Genomic DNA, 16348 nt, shown 5'->3' with positions numbered 1-16348 from the left:
GCCGCCGGCCCTGCCCCGCGGGACCTCGTTACCTGTTCTTTGTGCATCACGAAGGCGCGTTCCCTTGGGAAACCCGCTCTCTCTGCCCATCCCGTCGAGCCCGCACGTGGCGGGTGTAGGAAACCCAGGGAGACGGTCTCACAGCGGCTCTGCCACGGCTCAGCCACCAGCCGCTCTCCGGCTGTTGCTTTGTTTTCTCTTCTCTGTGCAGTTTCCCCCCTTGTTCCTCTCCTTTGGGTAACGCTGCCGTTTGTGGTAAAACCGAGGGCGATGGCGCAGAGCGCTGGGCTGGTGCGTCCCCTTCTCTTCTCCCTCAGCACAGTGGCCCCCGGAGAAGCCCCGCTGCGGGGACTGGGCTGGGGCTGGCTTTCCCTGGCTGGCAGCCAGGCAAGGAGCCCTTGGAGAGGGGAAACGCTCCCCAGGCGCGCGGAGCGGCCCCCGCACAGTCAGCTGAGCGGGGCCAGGGACATTCCTGGGCGCTGGAGCTTGGTCGCCCACGGCTAAGCTGCTGCTGGAGCCCCTGGCACAGCGCTCGTCACCCGGACAATGCCTGGGCACAGCACAAGTTAACTCACGCCAGGAACTGTTCTGGAGAGGCGACTGGGTTGCGGCCACGCTGCTTTGAAGAGGAAGACAGAAGTGGGCTGGGGATGAGAGGAGTCTGAGCAGCCCTTGGCTCGTCAGCATGGCCACAGCCTGGGAAAGCGGCTCTCCCGGTGCTGCCGGCAGCCACGAGCCCCCAGAGGGGCCAGGGACCACCGAGCTGCCTGCGCAGGATGGCCCCAAACCCTTGAGCAACCTCGCGACCCTCGGAGGGCAGCGGCAGCCACGCCACCCCAACACAAGACACGGCAGGCTCTCCTTGCTCTGTATTTAATAGACGGACGCGTGCGATGCTGCAGCCCAGCAGCCGCTGGCTGCTGTGTGGAGCCAGTCAGGGCTCACAGCGAGTCCCTGGCCACCGCGGCAAACCCGCGTGTGGTCAAAGAAGCCCTGTGTTCAGTCTCTGCAGCTGGTTAGTGCCGTCCTTTCTAATAAGTTACTATAAATAAAGTGTTCAACCCCCCTGCCCTCCCGCGGCAAGCGGTGGGTCGCCTAGCGGCCCTGCCAGCTCCGGCCCCGGCCCTGGTGGAGCTGCCACCCGAGGCACCCACGCTGCAGAGGGGCTCACGTCACGCTGCAACCAGGCCGCCCCGCTGGGCTCGGGCGAAGCACGGCCCCGAGCTGGGCTCTGCCCACCCTGCCGTGGCCACTGGCAAATAGAAAAAAAACCCAAGAGACTTAGAAAAATTACTATGAGCAGGGAAAGAGTGCAGCCGGGCTCTCCCTGCCTCCGTGCCCCCACCCTGTAACACCCATGGGTGCCCCCGTAGCTTCCTGTCCTGGCACCCATTCCCCCAGCCCCCGGCGCTGGCCATCTGGACCCCCCACCCCTCTACTCACGCCCAGCAGGGAGAGCCCCGAGATCCTTCACTCGCCGAACGGCCGGGTGCTGTGACGGGCACAGCCACGCCATCCCCGCTCCGGCAGCGAGCACCGCTTGCCGAGCACGCCCTGCCCCCCTCCCTCTCCCCAGAGCGGCGATGGGTCTGTCCCTGGAGCGTGTCCGTCGGGCCAGCTAGCTCTCCGTGCAGCAGTTCCCTGGAAGGGAGAAGGACGGAGGGCCATCGCAAGGGGAGCCTGGGGGGCACCGATTCCTCCCCAGCCCTCTCCCCGGCACACACGCGCTCCCCGGTCGCTGCGGCGGGCATGGCGGGGCTCCAGCGCGGCTCTCACCCAGGATGTTGCGCTTGCAGAGAGGGCAGGTCTGCTGCAGGAGGAGCCAGGGGTCCACGCAGTCCCGGTGAAACTCGTGGGAGCAGGGCAGCACCCGCAGCCACTGCAGGGAGGGAAGCGGGTGGCAGATGTGAGTGGAACCGGGCAGTGGTACCGTGATCATGGTGCCCGAGGGAGGGGGACGATCCTCCACCACACAGCTCCCCGGCAGGGACACCCCGGCCCTGGCAAGCGAGGGGAGGCTCAGCCCCGGGCAGCAACACGAGCATGGGTGGCCCCAAGCGGTGACCAGGACGGGCTCCAGAGCTCCCAGCGCAGCACCAGTCCCCCCCAGGCCCTACCTGACTCTTGTGGAACTGGTCCAAGCAGACGGCACAGCTATCGATCTCGCAGCCCTGGCTCCGGAGCGGTTTGCCGGGATGGTACCGCCGGGATTTCAGTGCTGACAGCCGCCGCCGAATGTGCTGCTTCAGATCCAGCTGCAAAGGCAGAGCGGAGGGTCAGACCCTGGCTGCCAGTCTCCCCAGCGAGCAGCACAGCGGAGATGTTCCCACCTCGGCATCCTGCTCTGATGGGTCTTGCCGCGACTGCCGCTGCGCCTGCACGATCACCCCGGTGCAGAGGAGCAGGGCGATCAGCAGGATGGTGTTCCACAGCTGCTGGAGGTACTTCTGCAGGAACAGCGCTGGTGGGCAGTCAAGGACAGGGGCGGGGGGCGAACCAGAGACCCCCCGCTCCGCTCCCAGCCCCACCATCGCCGCTGCCCCCACGCCGGGAACCCCCAGCTACGTGAGGAGCCGGCACCGGCGCACGTACCTGGACCTGCGAGCTGTTCTCCCCCGTGCAGATGACCCCCTGCCACTCCCCATAGAGGCCCCCCCGGGAGAGGCCGCAGGTCGACCACAGGGTGAGGGTCACTCCCTGCAAGACAGGAGACGCCATTGCCGACGGCCACGACGGCTCGCGGCGCTGCCCAAGGCCGGGGGGGCCCCACCGTGCTGGGCGGATTGAGGGGAGGAGGAACCGCAGGCGGCTGCCAGCTGCCCCGCTCCCACGGAACAACTCTTTGGGGAAACCAAGGCACCGGTAGCTTCAACAGCCTTTGGGGATCTGGCTCGGGCTCCCTGCAGCTCGGCTTCCCCATCGGCTGGGGAAGTTTGGCTGGGCATGGCCAGCCTGCTAGGAGAGGGAGGAAGAGGAAGAGGAGGACCTACGCACCAGGTTCTCCAGCATCACTGCCTGGTACGTGATCTTCGCCGTAGCCCTGAGCCCCCTGTAAGGAAAAGGCGAGAAGAGCGTCAATCCCACGGGCACAGCAGGATCCGGCCCACAGCACCCCAGCACCAGGGAGCACCCCCTTCCTCGTGGGGACAGGCAGCCCACGCTGAGCCGCGGCCAAGGGGGGCCACCGGGGGCGAGGCTCCCCCTCCCCAGCCGTGCCCAGCCCTCTGAGCGACCCTGCACAGCTCTCTTCCTCCCAGCACCGTGCCTCAGTTTCCCCATCTGCGACACCACAGCAGTGATACTGATCTACCACGTGGAAGGAAGACCAAGGGGGTCCTAACGCTGTAGGTGGTGGGGATAAACACTGACAAAGGCAGTGGAGATGCTGGTGTTGTGCTGATAACAGGCCGGTTTGGCTAATTTATACTGAGGGTCCTGAGGGGCTTGGCCAAGGCCACTGTCAGTCCCTGCTGCTGCGTGGGGACCCGTGGAAGGGCTCAAGGCCCTGAGGAAGGGCTGGATCTGAGTCACACCCGCCAGGGAAACACATCTCAGCCCCAGCTGGCCTCTGCACAGTGTGAGCTCGAAACCAGCCCAGCAAACGCGATGTGCTGTGGGAGAGGGTCCCCCAGGGCAGCCCCCGGCTGTCACAGCCAGGCAGGGGACCGGGCAGGGGACCGGGCGCAGAGCTACAGTCTCACCCAGCTCCCTCCCACTGCCCCAGCCCATACCGCAGCAGCGCTCCCAGCAGCTTGGTGACGTTGTCTGAGGACTGAATCACGATCACAGGCTTGGCAAGAAGCTGGGAAACGTCCAGCTGCACCGGAGAGGAAAGCAATTGCCGTCAGCGGGGCAGGAGACTGGCTCAGAGACCCACCACCGGGACTCTCCTACCTCCCGGATGGCGTTCTGGTTCAGCGCCAGGATGAGCAGGGCTGACGCCCCCAGCACCAGGGCTCGCTTCATCTGCGGAGACAGAGGACACAGGCTCAGAGGGCAGGACAGGCAGGAGGATGGGCAGCTGGGCCGTGCCCTCGTTCAGCGCCCGTCCCACTGCAGGGAGCAGGCAGCACCCCGTGCCTCTTTGCCCTGGCTGAAGTATCACAAGGGACCCAAGAGGGGCTGGCACTGCCCGGGAGCCCTGTCCGGGATCCCCCTGCCACCAAACACAGGCCAGGACCCTCACATCTGGCGAGGAGACACCCCAGGAGGTGCCCTGTGGGCTTGTGACCAGCAAACGCCATGGCAGCCCCTGGTCCAGGCGGAGGTGACCCCGGGCTGGCAGAGTCACCTTGCTGACAACGGCGGCGGTGAAGGACTCCTCCTTGGCGCCCCGGGGGACCTCGGCTGGCTCCTCGCCCACAGGCACCACGCCGATCCAGCTGTCAGCAGCGCCCAGCTCGGGCTCCGCATCTCCCACCTGGGGTCACAGCAGCGTCAGTGGGGGCGAGAGCCGGGACGGACGCCCGGGGCTCAGGGCACCCCCCAAAGCACCCCCACGTCCCCGGGTGCCCCGGGGAGCCAGGCACTGCGTGGGAACGGGGACAGCAGCTGGGGTGGCACAGGGGACAGGGCCTGGCCCCCGCTCCCCCCCATCCCTGCCTGCACCTCCCCTCTGCTGCTGGGCACCCCCGGCCAGTGGCACCCCCTCGCTGCCTGTGCCCCCCAGTGCCCACCGACCCCCATGTCCCCCAGTGTCCCTGGCCTCCCCACTAACCCCCAGTGCCTCCCGGTGCCCCCCAGTTCCCACTGCTCCCCCCTCCCCATTCCCCCCCAGTCCCCACAGCCCCCCCACTCCCTCCCCCATTGCCCACTGCCTGCCCAATACCTCCCAGTGTCCCCCAATGCCTCCCAGTGCCCCGCAGTTCCCACTGCTCCCCCCTCCCCTACAGCCCCCCCCAGTCCCCACAGGCCTCCCACTCCCTCCCCATTGCCCACTGCCCCCCCAATGTCTCCCAGTGCCCCCCAATGCCTCCCAGTTCCCACTGCGCCCCCCTCCCCAGCCCCCTAGTCCCCACAGCCCCCTCACTCCTTCCCCCATTGCCCGCAGCTCCCCAGTGCCTTCCATTACACCCAGTTGCCACTGCTCCCCCTCCCCATTCCCCCCCAGCCCCCTCACTCCCTCCCCATCACCCACAGCCCCCCCAGTGCCTCCCAGTGCCCCCCAGTTCCCACTCCTCCTCCCTCCCCGTTCCCCCCAGTCCCCACAGCGCCCCCCACTCCCTCCCCCAGTGCCCACTGCCCCCCCAGTGCCCATTGCCCCCCAGTTCCCACTGCCCCCCCATTCCCTCTCCAGTGCCCCCAGCCCCCGGTGCCCGCAGCCCCCCGCGGTGCCCCCAGGCCCCCCAGTCCCCGGCTCCCCCCGGTGCCGGTGCTCACCAGCAGCAGGCGGCCGCGGATCTCCTCCTCCTCCTCCGGCGGAGCCCCTCGCCCCGGCCCGCCCCGGCCGCCCCCCGCGCCCAGCACGGCACCGCGCAGCGTGTAGGAGCCGCCGGGCCCCGCGGCCGCCCCCGCCCCGTTCCCGGCCCCGTTCCCGGCTCCGTCCCCCGGCCCGGGCCCGGTCACCGCCACCTCGACGCGGGCGGCGGGCCCCGGCCCGGTCCCGCCCCGGCAGAGCGCCAGCAGCGGCGCCAGCAGCGCGGCCCGCACCGCCGCCATCGCCGCCTACCGCCCGCAGCGCCCCGCCCCGTCCCGCAGCGCCCCCTGCCGACGCGGAGGACCCGCCGCGCCGCCGGCCGCAGCCGGAGGGGGCCGAGAGCCGGGAGCGGGGACAGGGGCGGGGACAGGGACGGGGACAGGGAGCGGGACTGGGACAAGGGCCGGGGCCGGGATGGGGACCGGGACGAGGACGGGGACTGGGAGAGGCACCGGGAGAGGGACAGGGAGCAGGGACAGGGATGGGGACCGGGACAGGGATGGGGACAGGGACAAGGGCCGGGACTGGGACAGGGACAGGGACAGGGACCAGGGCTGGGAGCGGGACAGGAACAGGAGCAGGCACCAGGACCAGGACAGGGGTGGAGATGGGGACCGGGATGGGGACAGGGACAGGGAGCAGGGACCGGGCCTGAGATAGGGACAAGGGCCGGGACCGGGATGGGGACCGGGACAGGGATAGGAGCAGGGGCAGCGACTGGCACCAGGACAGGGATGGCAATGGGGACAGGGATGGGGACCAGGACAAAGACAGGGACTGGGAGAGGCACCGGGAGAGGGACAGGGACAGGGACAGCACCAGGCATGGGGACATGGCCCGCCACAGTCCCCCTTCCCTGTGGATGCGGGGGACACGGGGGTACCCCGGGGACACGGGGACAGGCGTGCACACGGGGATGCAGCCACGGGTGCCCAGGGACACGCACAGCCCTGCACACATGGACACCCCCCAGCCACGCACCCCGTGCCGGCCACGGCCACGGCACATGCGTGGGCACGCGCCTGGGTGACACAGGCACACGCCGACACCCGAGTACCCCAAAATCCAACTCCCCCCCCACGCGACACCCCTTGACCGTCCCCATCCCAGAAGGTGCCAGGCAGCTCCCCGGTGCCACCATTGCAGTCCTGCTCTGGCCACGTGTGCCCAGCACATGTGCCGGCGGGGGGATTTGCCAGGATTAGCTGCCACATGGGCCCCGGTGCTGACCTGCTTTTGGCAGGGGCCGTGCCGGGGACGGGGACTTGGTGCCGTGCCATCCCAGCTCCCGGAGCTGCTGGATGCCCGTGGGATGGGTCTGGGTGTGCCCCCAGTGTCCCCCATGTCGCCCATGTTGCAACTGCGGGGGTTTAATCTCAGGGTGGGCAGGGCCCCTCCGCCCACGGCCGGCAACCGGAGCCGGTTTAACCGCACAGCAAGACATCCCTGTTGCCCTGGGTTTGGCTGTGCCGTAAACAACAGCCTGGAAGCCTGTCCGGCTCCGGGGCCAGGCTGGGAAAGGTGGTCACCGATGTGGGGTCCTGTGTGGCTTGGGTGGACGAGCCCAAAATGGGAGCCTGGGGGGCTGCTGCCATGAGCGCTGCCTCATGGAGGGGACACGAAGGTGGGACCTGTGTCGTGGGACGCACACGGGATGTGAATGGCTCTGTGGAGCATCCATAGGTTCATGGGATACAGACGGCTTCATGAGACATCTGCAGCTCCAAGGCACACGTATGGCTCCATGGGACACTAACGGTTCTGTGGAACATGAATGGCTCCATGGGACATCCGTGGCTCCATGGGACATCCATAGGTCCATGGGGGACACATGGCTCTGTGGGACATCCATGGCTCCACGGGCCATGTGCGGCTCCATGGGCCATCCACAGCTCCAAGGGACGTGTACGGTTCCATGGGACTTCCATAGGGCCATGGGACACGGATGCTTCCGTGGGATGTGTACAACTCCATGGGATATCCATGGCTCCACGGAACATGGATGGCTTCATGGGACATCCATGGGTCCATGGGACACGCACAGCCCCAGGGGACACACATAGCTCCCCTGGGAGGGGACAGGGGAACCTTCCCCTGCTCGGGACCCTGACTGGAGCAGGGCTGTGGGTGCCCGGGCCGGGGCTGTGGGACCCTGCAGGGACCCCTTCTCCTGGCCAGGACCCCCTCCCCGGTGGGGGTCCCCCCCTCGGGGAGCTCCCCTCTCCCTGGGGACTGAGGGCCACTGTAGGTGGGCTGGTGGTGGGAGGCTGAGCCCCCTCTCCCCAGCGCCCTGCCCCAGTCCCTCACGCCTGTCCTCCAGCCCCTGCGCCTGGGCTGTCACCCTGTCCCCGTCTCTGTCCCCTGCCCCAGTTTCCATCCCTGTTCCCACATCTGTCCCCATCATTGTCCCCTCTTCCTGCCACCTGCCCCCATATCATCACTTCCCACCGCTGCCCCATGGCCCCCCCATACCCCCCACGTCCTCCCATACCCCCCCAGCCCCATACCCACCGTGTCCCCCATACTGTCCATCCCCCCATAGCCCCACATCTCTCCATCCCCCCCACCCCCCAGTACCCCCCATGCCCCCTCACCCTTCCATGCCCCCCATACCCCCGCATAATCCACATACCTCCCAAGTCCCCCAGTGCCCCCATAGGCCCCATGTCCCCCCATCCCCCTATAGCCCCCCATACCCCCTGTAGCCCCATACTCCCCCATAGCCCCCATACTCCCCCACGCCCCTCATACCCCCAAGTCCCCCTGTACCCCCATATCCCCCATAGCCCCCATAACCCCCCATACCCCCTCGTACTCCCCCATACCCGCATGATTGCCTATCCCCTGTAGCCCCCATACACCCTCATGTCCCCCCATACCCCCTATAGCCCCTGTACTCCCCCATAGCCCCCATACCCCCCTATAGCCCCCATACCCCCCATGTCCCCGCATGCCCCCATGCCCCCTATAGCCCCCATACCCCCCATAGCCCCCATGTCCCCCCATAGCCCCTATGGTTCCCATACTCCCCCATAGTCCCCATACCCCCCTATAGCCCCCATACTCTCCCACACCCCCCCATACCCCCCAAGTCCCCCTGTGCCCCCATACCCCCTATAGCCCCCATACCCCTTATAACTCCCACACTCGCCCATACCCTCCATGTCCCCCCATGCCCCCATATCCCCTGTAGCCCCCATGTCCCCCCATACCCCCTATAGCCCCCATACCCCCCTAGTCCCCCCATGCCCCCTAGAGGAGCCATACCCCCCCATAGTCCCCATAGCCCCCATACCCCCCCGCCCCCACACCCCCTATAGCCCCATACCCCCCCATACACCCCTATATCCCTCACACCTCCCCAGAGCCCCCATGTCCCCTCATACCCCCCTATAGCTCCCATACTCCCCCATAGCCCCCACCCCCCCATGCCCCCCCACCCCCTATAGCCCCCATGCCCCCCCATGGCCCCCATACCCCCCTCGCCCCCCCCAGCCCCCATACCCCCCCACCCCCCCACCCCCTATAGCCCCCAAGTCCCCCCACGCCCCCATACCCCCCATTACCCCTCCCGCCCCCCCCCATGGCCCCCATACCACCCCGCCCCCCCATAGCCCCCGTCCCCCCGCGCCCCCCCGCCCAGCCCCGGGGCGGCGGCGGGCGCTGACCGGGCGGGCAGGGGGCGGCGGGCAGGGTCCAAGGCCGGGCGGGGCGGGCCGGGGCGGGCCGGGGGCGGCGCTCCGGGGCCTCCGCAACCTGCCGCCGCCCCGGCCGCCCGGCAGAGCCTGCGCGTCCCCCGGCCGGGGCCGGGGCACCATGAGCGGCCGCGTCGGGGACCTCAGCCCGCGGCAGGCGGAGGCGTTGGCCCAGGTGAGCCGGTACCGGTAGCCGGGGGATGCTGCGGGGGGGGGGGCGGGGAGAGCCGGCATCCGCCGCCCTCCGCGGGCATCGCCGCTCCCGGGGCGCAGCCCCAAACCCGCGCGCACCCTTCCCGCTGGGGAAGGACCGTCCTGCGTGGGTCCCGGGGGTCCTGCGCCGTCCCGCCGGGACCGGGCACCGGCGAGACCCCCCCCCCCCCCATCCCTCTCCCATCCTTCCCGCTGGTCCCGTGGCGGGGAGACCTCCCGCCCCACCGCGGGGCTCCCGGGGCCTTGGGCGCCCGGCCCAGCCGGTGGCGGTCACCCACCGTGGCGGCCGTGCCACCCAAGGCCACCTCCGATGCCTTCCCCTCGCCGGGGCGCCGGGCTTTACCCGGGTTCATTCTGCCCCACCAAGAGGGCGACGCCGGCGACTTTATCTTAGTGCTGCCCTTCCAACCCAACCAAACTCCAGCCGCGGGCGTTGACCCCGGCGGGGTCGGCGGGCAGCAGCGGGCACGGAGCCGAAACCCTCCCGGTGCCAAGGCGGTGACGGGTGGGCGAGAAAGGCAAGCTGCGAAACCCGTTTGCCGGCGCCTTGTTTTTCTCAGGGCGAAGAAGCTAATCCCGGGTTTAATTACACCTAAATTCAGTGGGAGATAATCTAATCAGCCTCATTAAGGCAAGGTCCCGGACTGGTACGGAGATTTGGGCCGTAGCCTGGCCGGGGTGAGCGGGGCCATGTGCCGGGAGTGCCCCGGCTCCCCCAAACCCCCCGGTTCCGCACCCTGCCACCCTCCCACCCGCCGCGGGGGGCTGTGGCTCGCTGGGGTGTCACCGGGGCAGGGTGACGCGCGGTGACCGGCTCCATCCCGAAGGATGCCACCGGTGATGGCAGAGGAGGGGACTGGTCCGCCCAGTCCCTGCGGGGCGAGGGTGGCCAGTGGGACCCTCCCCGGGGGGACCCGGGTGGGTGGCAGCCCCCACTGACGCCCTTGCGCAAGGGGACTGGCTTGGGGACGCCCGGTGCTTGGTGGCCGGCCTGGGGACGGTCCCCTGCCAGGGAGGAGAGCGGAGACCAGCCGTTCATCATGGCTGCACGCGGTGGTAGGGACAGGGTGCAGGGTGTCCCTTCTCTCCTGGGACAGTCCCAGTCCCGGCTGGGGCTTTTTTTGGGGGGACAGGGAGGGGACAAACCTCCAGCCTTGGGGCTTTTGGGGTGGGAGCGGGGACTCCTCTGCCAACGGTCCCTCTTCTCCCCGCAGTTTCGGGAGAACCTGCGGGACGTGCTGCCCTCCCTGCCCTCCCAGGACGACTATTTCCTCCTGAAATGGCTCCGAGGTAACCCCGCGGCGGGGAGCACGTGCGGCGGGGGGCTGGAAGACCCCGGCGCGGGGCTGCGGAGCCGGGGACGCTGGCGGCGGGGCTGAGCTCTTCGCTTTCTTGCAGCCCGCTGCTTCGACCTGCCCAAGTCGGAGGCGATGCTCCGCAAGGTGAGAGGGCACCCCGCTTCCCGGGGCGACCCCACTATGCTGCTGTCGAGCTCCCAGTTGTCACCTGGGATGGGACAGCATGCCACGGGCCACTAGCTCAGTGCCTCTCTCCCAACGAGGGTGACCTGCCCGCGGCAGGGTCCCCAAATCCCCTCACCCCGGCTTGCTCTGCCCCCTCCTCGCAGCATGTTGAGGTCCGCAAGTACATGGACGCCGACAACATCATCGCCTGGGAGGCCCCGGAGGTGGGTGTGCCCAGCCCCGGGGTGGGTGTCCCTGGAGGGGACTGTCCCCCCTCCCCGGGGGGGTGCGCGGTCCCCCTGAGCCCCCCGCGCTCCCGCAGGTCATCAAGAAGTACATGTCGGGGGGGATGTGCGGCTACGACCGGGAGGGCAGCCCCATCTGGTACGAGATCATCGGGCCGCTGGACGCCAAGGGGCTGCTCTTCTCCGCCTCCAAGCAGGACCTGCTGAAGAACAAGTTCCGCGACTGCGAGGTGCTGCGGCAAGAGTGCGAGCGGCAGAGCCAGAAGGTGGGCGCCTGCCTGCCTGCACCCTGCCCGCACCCTGCCAGCCCCACCAGCCCAGCTCCCCGCTGTCCCCACCAATCCATGTCCCCTCCAGCCCCACAAGCCCATGTCTGGTCCAGCCCCACAACCCAGCCTTCCACCCAGCCCTGTAGGTCTGCATCCAGTCCAGCCCCACCAGCCCATGTCCCTGCCAGCCCCATGAGGCCACCTCCTGTCCATCCCACCGCAGACCACGTCCCTGCCAGCCCCACAAGGCCACGTCTGGTCCATCCCCACCACCCAATGTCCTCCCCAGCCCCATAAATCCATGTCCCATCCATCCCCACCAGCCCATGTCCCCACTGTCCCCCAGCCCGTGTCCCTTCTCCCCACACTGACGGTTGGGAGGATGCTCTGGCCAGGGGGGACCACCCCCTCCCGTGGGTCCCCACAGGGGCCGGGCACTGCCTGAGCCCCCTCCGTCCTCCCGTCCCAGCTGGGCAAGAAGATTGAGATGGTGCTGATGGTCTACGACTGCGAGGGCCTGGGCTTGAAGCACCTCTGGAAGCCAGCCGTGGACACGTACGGGGAGGTGAGGGGCTCCCTGCCCGGCCCTTGCTTCTGTGGCCGGGGACTGTGGCCATCCCCGGGCCGTGGCGACGCAGGGATCCGGGCGGACTCACGGCCCTGAGGGATGATGCAAGAGCGGGTCCCTGCCGGTGCCCCGCACCCCACTGGTGTCTTGGGGTGGGGGTCCTGGCCCATGCCCCGCCATGCTCCCGCCATGCCCTGGTGGGTACATGGGACAGGGGGGGATGACCTGAAGCTCTCCCCATACCGCAGCTCCTGTCCATGTTCGAGGAGAATTACCCCGAGTCCCTCAAGCGCCTGTTTATCGTGAAGGGTGAGTTCGGCCCTGGGGGTCCCGCTCCCCCCCGGCCGGGGGCTGACCCCCACCCTAATGCCCCCCGTCTGCCCCCCAGCCCCGAAGATCTTCCCCGTGGCCTACAACCTTGTCAAGCACTTCCTGAGCGAGGACACCCGCAAGAAGGTCGTGGTGCTGGGATGTGAGTCCTGACCCCCTCCCCGGGGTGCGGTGGAAGCCAAAAACGGGGGTGCCACGTCCCCCTCCACTGTCGTCCCACCCAGGGGTGAAACCCCAACCCTGGGGGGGGTCCCCCCGGCTGGGCTGGGGCTCCCTGCAGGGGTCACAGCCCCCCCAAATCCTGTTGTCCTCCGCCCCACCAGCTAACTGGAAGGAGGTCCTGCAGAAGTACATCGACCCCGAGCAGATCCCGGTGGAATACGGGGGCACCCTGACGGACCCCGATGGGGACCCCAAGTGCCCGAGCAAGGTAGGAGAAGCCCCCCCCCCCCAACTCCGGGCTCCTCGGGAGTGCACGGGTGGTACCCCCATCTCCACATCCATCTCTGTCCCTTTCCAGATCAACTACGGGGGGGACGTGCCCCAGCGCTACTACGTGCGGGACCAGCTGGCGCAGCAGTACGAGCACACTGTGGTGGTCAACCGCGGCTCGTCCCATCAGGTCGAGTACGAGATCCTCTTCCCCGGCTGCGTCCTCAGGTGAGGAGGGGGCTCCGCGCCACGGGGCTGGAGGTGGGGGACATCGGTGGGTGTCCCCAGCCCCGCCACGCGACCCCGCCGGTTCCCTCCGGCACAGGTGGCAGTTCAGGTCGGAAGGAGCCGACGTGGGTTTCGGGGTGTACCTGAAGACCAAGATCGGGGAGCGGCAGCGGGCGGGCGAGATGACCGAGGTCTACCCCAACCAACGCTACAACTCCCACATGGTGCCCGAGGACGGCTCCCTCACCTGCTCCACACCCGGCATCTGTGAGCGCATCCTCCTTCCCCAGGGTGCGGGGGGGACCCCCGGGGGTCCTCCCCATCTACCTGACACCCCCCGCCCGCCATCTTCCCCCAGACGTCCTGCGCTTCGACAACACCTACAGCTACCTCCACTCCAAGAAGGTGAGCTACAGTGTGGAGGTGCTGCTGCCCGACGCCACCTCCGCCCAGCAGATCCAGAAGCTGGGGGACAGGCTCAGCGAGGTGACCCTCAACCACAGCCCCTAGCGACGGCCCCCCACGCTGCAGGGGACCCCGAGGCCCCACGGCCGGGCAGGTGGCTGCTCGGTGCCCCCAGGATGGCCGGGTGCCCCCCGCCAGCGTGGCGGCCGGGAGGATGGAGAGAAGGGGCTGAGCCCCCAGAGCTCACGGACCGAGGAGGGGGGCTGAGGGGGGCTGGAGCGCCCGGGGTCCCCCCCCCTGTGCCTTATGTGGGTCCTGTGCCCACCCGCTGCTGCGTGGGGTGGGGGGAGTAAAGGGATGGACCGAGCTGGGTCTCCTCTGGTTTTTGTCCCCCAGCCCCATAACTGGCACCTGCTGTCCCTCCACCCCATAACTGCTCCTTGCTGACCCCCCACCCCATAACTGCTCCTTGCTGACCCCCCAGGGGCCCCATAACCCGCCCCTGCTGCCCCTCAGCCCCATAACCCACCGCTGCTGCCCTCCAGCCCCAGAACTGCTCCTTGCTGACCCCTCAGCCCCGTAATTGCTCCCTGCTGTTCCTCAGCCCCACAACTGCTCCTTGCTGCCCCCCCAGCCCCATAACCCACCCCTGCTTCCCAGCAGCTCCATAACCTGCCCCTGCTGTGCCTCAGCCCCACAACTGCTCCTTGCTGTCCTCCAGCCCCATAACCAGGCCCTGCTGTGTCTCAGCCCCATAACCGCTCCCTGCTGACCCTTCAGCCCCATAACCCACCCCTGCTGTCCCTCAGCCCCAGAACTGCTCCTTGCTGACTCCCCAGCCCCATAACCAGCCTCTGCTGCCCCAAGGGGCCCCATAACCAGCCCCTGCTGTCCCTCAGCCCCACAACCGCTCCCTGCCCCCCCAGCCCCACAACCGGCTGCCTCTCCCCCGAGCCCCACGCCCCGCCCATGTGACAGCCGGCGACCGCAGTCCCGCCGCGGGGTCACGTGAGCAGCCAAGCCCCGCCCCCCCGCCATCTCGCAGCCGGGCGCGGGAGCGAAGCCGCCGATTCCCGCCCTGCGCCGGCGCGTGCGGGCGGGGCGGGGCTTGGTGACGCACGCTTGGGGGCGGGGCGAGCTCGTGAGGCGGCGGCGGCGGCGGCGGCGGCGGCGGGAGCGCGCGCGCCATGGGGGCGGCGGAGCCCGACCGCTACCGGGACACGTGGGTCCGGTACCTGGGTGAGCACCGGCACCGCCCGGGCACCGGCACCGGGCACCGCGTCGGGTACCGGCACCGGGCCGGGTACTGCGTCGGGTACCGGTACCACACACTGCACCGGGCACCGCGTCGGGCACCGGGCCGGGTACCGGCACCGGGCCGGGCACTGCGTCGGCTACCGGTACTGCACACTGCCCCCGGCACTGCGTCGGGTACCGGGCACCGGTACCGCACACTGCCCCGGGCGCTTGACACCGGGCACTGACAGCCAGCACCGGGCGCTGCACCGGGCACTGACGCCTGTCCTTGGGCACTGACACCGGGTACTGGATACCAGCACCACGCACCGGGAGCTGACACTGGGTATCGGTACCGTGCAACCGCACCGGGTAACGGCACTGCACACCGGTACCGGGTACCGGCACCGCGCGCTGATGCTGGGTATTGGTACCGCACACTGCACCAGGTAACAGCACTGCACGCTGGTACTGATACCGGGTACTGGCACCGTGCACCGGGCGCTGACACCAGGTACCAGCACTGGTCACTGTCACCGGTACCGTGCACCGGTGCCACACGCTGACACTGGGTACTGGGACCGGTTGCTGGCACTGGTAGTGGCACTGGGTACCAGTCACAGACACCGGTACCAGCACCGGGCACTGTCACTGGTGCTGCTGTCCCGGTGGCAGCAGGGCTCCAAGGTGACCCGGCTGCTCCGACCCCCCCCGTGCGGGATCCGTCTCTGCCACCGGTGGCACGGGGACGCCGGGGGGGCATGGGGACACGGCCAGTCCCCGGCCCCGCTGACCCCCCCGACCCCCAGGTTACGCCAACGAGGTGGGCGAATCCTTCCGCCCGCTGGTGCCGGTGCAGGTGGTGTGGGCCAGCTACGGCGTGGCCACCGCCTACGTGACCGCCGACGCCATCGACAAGGGCCGGAGAGCTGCCGCCGTGAGTGTCACCCCCTCCCCGCCCGCTGCCCCCCTCCCGCCTCACGCTGACCCCCCTGTCCCCCCCAGGCCCACGCGCATGACCCCGCGCAGGCCACGCGGGTGGGGGTGGCTGTGGTGGACACCTTCGTCTGGCAGAGCCTGGCCTCGGTGGCCATCCCCGGCGTCACCATCAACCGCCTCTGCGCCGCCTCGCTGGCCCTGCTGGGCGCCCTCACCCGCTGGCCACTGCCCCTCCGCCGGTGGACCACCACTGCCCTGGGGCTGGCAGCCATCCCCCTCATCATCACCCCCATCGACAGGTAAGGGGGCACACGGGGACACCCCCTCGGGGACAAGTGGGTACCGACCACCCCCTCCCAGCACCCCACATCCCGGGCTGGAGCGCTTCTCCTCCCAGGGGAACTGGTCCCAGTACGGGCTTGGGGCTGGGTGGGGTGACACCTCCACCCCAAAGGGGCTTTGCCAGGGTCCGGCTGGGCCACGGCCCCACAGGGATGGAGATTAGCAGGAGCCAGGCGCTGAGCTGGGGATTAGCAGGGTGAGGCTGTGCTAAGCCTGGTTTTGGTAGGGCTGGGGCCTCGGTGACATTAGGGACAGGGTCCCAGGGGGATTAGGGACAGCGCGGCCAGCCTCCCCTCGGCGTGACCGCATTAACCCTACCCCGCTCACCCCCTCTCCCGTCCCGCCGCAGGACTGTGGATTTCCTGATGGACTCCAGCCTCCGCAAGCTCTACGGGGCACCGGGACAGCCCCCAGCCCCACACTGACCTGCCCCGCTCTGGGGAAACTGAGGCACGCTGCTGATTCTGGGGTGCTGTGACCCATCTACTGTGAACTCTCGCTCTGGTGGTGTCCCCAGAGCAGCCACCCTGCCCCACAGCTGGTCCTAATAAACCATTTCAAGCCTGA

General features: G+C 69.1%; 3 protein-coding genes across 4 annotated transcripts; 2 read left to right on the top strand and 1 right to left on the bottom strand.

The window, feature by feature from the left end:
• Nucleotides 1–415: 415 nt before the first annotated feature.
• Nucleotides 416–5658, bottom strand: RNF215 (ring finger protein 215; the record flags this gene model as incomplete). Of its 2 annotated transcripts, XR_014229545.1 has the most annotated exons (11): nucleotides 416–616; nucleotides 1444–1641; nucleotides 1777–1879; nucleotides 2118–2255; nucleotides 2331–2447; nucleotides 2593–2697; nucleotides 2995–3049; nucleotides 3732–3817; nucleotides 3895–3966; nucleotides 4292–4420; nucleotides 5380–5658. XR_014229545.1 is itself a non-coding variant. In XM_082324847.1 (10 exons), 10 exons carry the CDS (start codon nucleotides 5656–5658, stop codon nucleotides 1619–1621), a joined length of 1107 nt encoding a protein of 368 aa, XP_082180973.1. In that variant the 3' UTR covers nucleotides 702–1618. The 2 variants fall into 2 exon arrangements, 1 of the variants encoding a protein (XP_082180973.1); XM_082324847.1 differs by lacking the exon at nucleotides 416–616 and having other exon boundaries at nucleotides 702–1641.
• A 3536-nt stretch (nucleotides 5659–9194) lies between these two features.
• Nucleotides 9195–13369, top strand: SEC14L2 (SEC14 like lipid binding 2; the record flags this gene model as incomplete). The annotated part of the gene is made up of 12 exons (XM_082324712.1): nucleotides 9195–9286; nucleotides 10539–10614; nucleotides 10723–10766; nucleotides 10952–11011; nucleotides 11110–11298; nucleotides 11771–11866; nucleotides 12118–12178; nucleotides 12258–12341; nucleotides 12523–12629; nucleotides 12720–12859; nucleotides 12957–13126; nucleotides 13218–13369. Exons 1-12 carry the CDS (start codon nucleotides 9233–9235, stop codon nucleotides 13367–13369), a joined length of 1233 nt encoding a protein of 410 aa, XP_082180838.1. The 5' UTR covers nucleotides 9195–9232.
• Nucleotides 13370–14390: 1021 nt separating this feature from the next.
• On the top strand, nucleotides 14391–16348 carry MTFP1 (mitochondrial fission process 1). The gene is made up of 4 exons (XM_082325039.1): nucleotides 14391–14503; nucleotides 15310–15437; nucleotides 15506–15738; nucleotides 16131–16348. Exons 1-4 carry the CDS (start codon nucleotides 14452–14454, stop codon nucleotides 16204–16206), a joined length of 489 nt encoding a protein of 162 aa, XP_082181165.1. The 5' UTR covers nucleotides 14391–14451; the 3' UTR covers nucleotides 16207–16348.

The sequence above is a fragment of the Platalea leucorodia genome, assembly GCF_965183815.1.
Source record: "Platalea leucorodia genome assembly, chromosome: 12".
In the NCBI taxonomy this organism is placed as follows: Eukaryota; Metazoa; Chordata; class Aves; order Pelecaniformes; family Threskiornithidae; genus Platalea; species Platalea leucorodia.
The sequence above is the reverse complement of the archived record's forward strand: the minus strand, read 5'-3'. Positions and strand labels throughout refer to the sequence as shown.

Bases quoted from the DNA above. Each gene is read 5' to 3' on its own strand.
- MTFP1 (XM_082325039.1), top strand. From the start codon at position 14,452: ATGGGGGCGGCGGAGCCCGACCGCTACCGGGACACGTGGGTCCGGTAC. The intron at 14,504-15,309 runs GTGAGCACCGGC...CCCGACCCCCAG, and splicing joins CACGTGGGTCCGGTACCTGG to GTTACGCCAACGAGGTGGGC. The intron at 15,438-15,505 runs GTGAGTGTCACC...TGTCCCCCCCAG, and splicing joins AGGGCCGGAGAGCTGCCGCC to GCCCACGCGCATGACCCCGC.